We start from the raw sequence: 5,739 nt of genomic DNA on the forward strand, positions 1-5,739 counted from the left end.
TTTTTTGCAGTACCAGGGATTGAACTCGGGACCTTGCACTTGTAAGGCAGGTGCTTATGCCGCTGAGCTATCTCCCCAGCCCTGAGTTGAATATTATTTGTGAAATCTGTACCTTAGAAATCTTCTCATGTTTCTAGCGGAGGTTGCTACTTCTGATGCAGCTTTAGCTCAGAGCCGCCACCATCATCAGGCTGAGCTTCTCACTGGCCTTTGTTCTCTTGTGTTCTGGGTTTCTTTTCTTCTCTTCCTCCTCACACCCCTCTTCTCTGGCCTTCCCCACTTCCTGTACTCCCCCCCATGTACTGGATGGAGATTGAGCCAGAGCCCTCCCTCTGAGCTGCACCTCAGGCCCCTTTTCTAGCATTTTCTGCTGGAGGGAGGGTCTCCCTGAGTCACTGAGCTGCCCAGGCTGGGCTCACACTGGCCGTTCTGCCCCAGCCTCCCATAGTGCTTGGGTGTAGCCTGAGTCACCATGCCTGAGGCCGTGTTCTGTTCTTAGCCATGTAGAGCAACAGTCTTCAGCTGGCGACCTTCTGGAATAATTGTCCAAGTTACTTTTTGCCCTGGTTTGCTTGCTGTGCTTGCTGCAGATGACCAGCTAGGCAAGGCTGGGGCTGGGGAAGTCTTGGAACGGGTATCCTTGACCACACCTGAGGGTCCCCAAGGATTTTCTGCACCCAGAGGAAGATGTTTACATATGTGTGCCAGTTCCTTTGTTCTCACATTAGATGCCTCTAAGAGGATTTTTGTCTTCGTGCTGTCACTCCTCACTCTGCCCAACTTACCTTGTTTGTGGTTGGACATTTGCTTGTTTGTTACTACTGACATTTTTAGAAGTAACAAGTGGGGATTTCAACATGGTAAAAGGTGGTTTGAGATAACAATTATCTCAGGCTGGGGAGATAGCTCAGTAGAATAAGCACTTGCCTTCAAGTCCAAGGTCCTGAGTTCAATCCCCAGTACCCCCCCCAAAAAAAAAGAGAGAGAGAGAGGAAAAAAGAGAGAGAGAGAGAGAGGAGAGAAAGAGAAATAACAATCATCTTGAGAATTAGAAAGAGGAAGCAAAATTGAAATGAGCAGAGGTTGCTCAGGCATGGTTTGGGAAGCTGGGCACAGTGGCACACATCTGTTGTACCAGTCCTCAGGAGGCCGAAGCAGAGTTCAAGGCCAGCCTGAACCATGAAGTGAGAGAGACCTTGTCTCAAAAAATAAAACAAGACATGGTTTGGGGGTGGGGGAAAGCTTTTCTCCTGTGGGCTCTCAAGCCGGCCAGGCTCTAGGAAAAGAGAACCATCCCTCTGCTTCCAAGTCAGCTGACTTATGGAAGGGGGAGGGAGAAGACAAAGAACTGGTATTGCTGAGCGGTGTGTGTGTGTGTGTGTGTGTGTGTGTGTGTGAGAGAGAGAGAGAGAGAGAGAGAGAGAGAGAGAGAGGAAAAGGACAAAGTAAGCTAAGTTTTGTGCCCCATTTCCAGCTATCTACTGAGCCCTTTTCGTGTGTGTATTAGCCTTTGGGGGCCTGCACCCCATAAGGCCACCAGCAGTCCTTATGCACATTATGGATAAAAGTAGGAGGCCCAGGGATGGCTTTTGGGCCACTTGGTAAGTGGGGTGCCCTTGCCAGAAAAGTGGGCAGAGCCCTTTTGCACACCGGATACTGACTGTCTGGGCCTTTGCATCCTCAGTTCCTTCCAAAGAACCTGCACTTGGTGTGTGTGGACATGCCGGGACACGAAGGCACCACCCGCTCCTCCCTGGATGACCTGTCCATAGACGGGCAGGCCAAGCGGATCCACCAGGTGAGCCGGCAGATGCCGTGGGTGCCCCACCGGGTCCTGCCCAGCCTGCGTGCTCAAGGCTGGGGGCAGGCAGGAGCTTCCACCTGACTCGGGAGCACATTCTGCACACAGCGCCGTCCTGGGTCCACAGCAGAGGGGACAGACTGCACTGCTCTAAGCCTCCCGCACTCAGTGGTGAAGAGACAGGCTAGGCCTTCTCTTGGCTCCTCAGAAAAGGAGTTCAGGGGCTGGTGAGATGGCGCAGTGGTCTAAAGCACCTACTTAGAACAAGCTAAGCTAAACAAAGCACAGGGACCGCGGTTCAATCCCCAGCACCACATGCCAGCCAGCCAGCCCCGCCCCCTGGTGGGCTGAGCTGGCCACACACACACTAAATAAATATTTAAAAAAAAAAAAAAAAGAAAAGAAAAGGAGGTCAGAATTGCTTACGACTGCGTCCCTCTGGGGAGGTCTCTTTTTGTCTTGCCAGCTGCTGGTGATGGCAGTAGCCCTTTGGCCTGGTTAGGGAGGGTGGGCTTGGCATGGTGTCCTGTTTCAGCATCCGTCTCTCGCTCTCTAGCCAGGCCTCCCAGGTCATAGGAGGAGCCGTTTCAGAATTCAGTGGCTCTTAGATTTCAGGTTAACATCAGGCATTTTCCCTAGATGGTATTTGTTTAATAGTGCCTGCCATTTCCGCTGACCCATATACTTTAATGAGGGCAGGAACTTCTTTGGCCTTTTGCTGTATTCTCCGCAGCTGATCCTCATTCCTTGTACATAATAGAGGTATGAAAAAATGTCAGATGCTTGCTAGATGCGTGGGTGTGTGGCTGGATGGCACAGGCTGCAGGTGAGGGCAGGAGTGAGCTATGGCCCTTGGGCTTTCTGGCCTTGTTAAAAAGAATTTTATTTTTATTTATTTTTTTATTTTCTTTTATCTTTTTGGAGGAACTGGGGATTGAACTCAGGCCCTTGCGCTTGCCAGGGAAGCCCTTATTCCGCTGAGCCATCTCCCCGCCCCCCCAAAAAAATTTTATTGGTACATTTTAGGTACACGTAATGATAACATTCATCATAGGGAATTTATACCGGTACATAGTCTGTACCTGGTAAGTAGTAGTTCATTACCTTCCCCTTCCTTCAATCCCTTTTCTCCTCATTTACAAAAGCTTTGTTTCCATTGTTTTTCTTTATTGTTTTCTTCTTGTCCCTCCTTTCCCTCCTCCCTCCCCCTCCCTTGTGCGCCGCCTCATTTGAACATGTCTTCCCATTTCCCAGCATCTGTTACAGGTTTGGGTCCATTTGTATACTTTCAGCTTCTCACGCCAGAGAAACAACGTGGTACTTAAACGTGTCTGTCCGATTCATTTCAGTGTATGGTGCCAAGGTGCGTCCACTTGCCCGGAAGCGTCTCAAGCTCACCCATCTTTCTGGCGGCATAGTACTCCATTGTAGACCACGTCTGTAGTCACTGTTTGGTGGGCCTCTGGGCTGTTTCCAAGATGTAGCTACTACAGACTGCCACTATAAACATGGGTGCATATGTATTGCTGTGGTTTGAGGCCTCTAGCCCTGCTGGCACGATACCAAGAGGAATAGCTAGGTTGAACAGAACAAGCACTATTTTTGTTAAGTTTTGTTGGAATGCAGACCCGGTCATCCACCTATGTCTGTCGCGCAGCACAGAGGCAGAGAAGGATGGTTGTGACAGAAAGTACACAGCCCCACAGCAGAGCAGTTACGCTGCCAACTTCCTAGAAAAGTTTGCTGATTTTCGGATTAGGGATCCTTGTTGGTTTTATACTATGAGGGTCACCTCGCCACCTGTGCCGGGTAGAAGCACAGGCTTATCAGAGGCTGTCAGCAGCGGGCCCCGCCCCACTCAGTCTCGGGACCCTCTGTCCACAATGTCGCCTGTGCCCGTCGCCCGTGGCCGAGCTCAGCACTACAGGACCCTCTGCTGGTGCTCACCCACCACTGCTGTGTCTCACCAATAACCTCGCTCCTTTTGCTTTTCCTTCCTAGTTTGTAGAAGTCCTCAAGCTGAACAAAAAACCCTTTCACCTCGTGGGCACCTCGATGGGTGGCCACGTGGCTGGAGTGTACGCTGCTTACTACCCGTCAGACATCTGCAGCCTGAGTCTGGTGTGCCCCGCTGGTGAGTGCTGACATTAGAGCATCTGTGTGTGACCAGAGTGGTGACACGGGTGGCCAGTGTCTCTGTGACTGTCTTTGAAATACTCTTTTGATGTGAACGTGAGAAATATGCAGTGTGTTGGGGTGCCTCTCACCAAACAATAGTTGTACACTTAGGATCATTACCAGACTGGCTCAGAGCGCGGAGCCAGCCCTGTTCCACAAAGCCCTGGCGGTGGGTGGTTAATGCACACAGTCCTTTGAGGCACATTCAGCACGGATTGAGCTCTCCGTTGCTAAGGCCTTTCTTTCTTTCTTTCTTTGTTTCTTTCTTTCTTTCTTTCTTTTTTTTTTTTTTTTTTTTGGAACCGGGATTGAACTCAGGCCCTTGCACTTGCCAGGGAAGCGCTTATTCCACTGAGCCATCTCCCCGGCCCCAACTAAGGCCTTTCTGTGGGCTTAACTTCCACAGTAACCATATGAAAGCACGCCTATAATCTCAGCACTCTGGGAACCTAAGACAGGGTTCTGTGGGCTCCCGAAGCTCCTAGTCCCCTGGCCACAGTGGGAATAAGCAGCGTGAAAACACATATCTGGAAGGGTTTTTTGTTTCTTTAAGCATGGTTTTGACTTTAAACAAAGATAGCAGAACCAATTAAGAAATCTGGTGAAAGAAACCTGAATGTATTAGCTTTGGGCTGTCACTGGAAGTTCTCTACATAAAGTGAGGGTGCTTGCCTGGCAAGCAAAAGGGCCTGAATTCAATCCCTGGTTCTGCCAAAAAAAAAAAAGTGAGGGTGTCACAAAGGTAGTGCACTGTCATCTGTTTGGTTTGACTCCTACAGGCCTGCAGTATTCAACTGACAACCAGTTTGTACAGCGGCTCAAAGAGCTGCAGGAGCCAGAAGCCGTGCAGAAGATCCCGCTGATCCCTTCTACCCCAGAGGAGATGGGCGAGATGCTACAGCTCTGCTCCTACGTCCGCTTCAAGGTGCCCCAGCAGGTAACGGGCGCCTGCATCCACTGCCAGCTCCATCACATCCTCTTCCATTTATTCTTTCCTTTGTCCTTGAGACAAGGTCCCGCCATGTAGTTCAGGCTGGCCTCGCATTTACTTTGTAGCCCAAGCTGGCCTCAAACCCGTGCTGATCCTCCTGCATCAGCCTCCCCTGGCACTACAGGCCTGCACCCCCACACCCAGCCTCTTGCCTTTGTTCCCTTCACACTTCCTTGGGGGTGCCTGTGATGTGTCGGGCTCTCCTGGACATAGTTGTAAATATGAAAGACAGAGAAGGTCCCTGAGCAAATCAGTCTAGCACAGGGGATGGACAGTTAGCAAGAAGACAAAAAATTACAAATTGAATGTGCCTTGGAGAGGAGAAATACAGTGATTGGAAAATGGGGGCAGGAGTAGCTTTGACCAGCCTGTCTGAGGGGACAGTAGGCGCAGAAGTGGAAAGGAACACAGGTTGAAGACAGTAGAAGGGGCCAAGTATCTGAGGCCTGGAGGGTGAGGGAGAGAATGGGGTGAGAGGAAGGTGGAAAGGGAGGCGGGGGCTAACTGGTGGTGAAAAAGTCTTAGGTAGGCATGGTGGCGCATGCCGATAGCTCAGCACTCTGGGAGTATTGCTAGTTCAAGGCCAGCCTAGGCAACCTAGATTCTGTTTCAAGAAAACAGGAGCTAGGGCTGTTGTCAGTGTCTCAATCTCTAGTACCAAAGGAGAGGCAGCTCTTAGGAGCTCTTTATACTCATAAAAATAGAGGAGCTATATTATTTATTTGTGCGGCTATATTTCTTTTTTTTTTTTTTAATTTTTTTTTATTTT

The 5,739-nt window shown here is 50.1% G+C and overlaps 1 protein-coding gene across 6 annotated transcripts in view; it reads left to right on the forward strand.

Annotated features, from left to right (window-relative positions):
• The window catches only part of Abhd6 (abhydrolase domain containing 6), a 42,429-nt gene that overhangs the window by 27,637 nt on the left and 9,053 nt on the right, over positions 1-5,739 (forward strand). For all 6 annotated transcript variants that reach the window (XM_023715686.1, XM_004631668.2, XM_023715687.1 and 3 more), the window contains 3 exons: positions 1,685-1,798; positions 3,803-3,935; positions 4,759-4,916. In XM_023715686.1, coding sequence (XP_023571454.1) covers positions 1,685-1,798; positions 3,803-3,935; positions 4,759-4,916 — 405 coding nt within the window. The remainder of the gene's footprint in view (positions 1-1,684; positions 1,799-3,802; positions 3,936-4,758; positions 4,917-5,739) is intronic.

Source organism: Octodon degus, unplaced genomic scaffold (assembly GCF_000260255.1).
Source record: "Octodon degus isolate 3935 unplaced genomic scaffold, OctDeg1.0 scaffold00043, whole genome shotgun sequence".
In the NCBI taxonomy this organism is placed as follows: domain Eukaryota; kingdom Metazoa; phylum Chordata; class Mammalia; order Rodentia; family Octodontidae; genus Octodon; species Octodon degus.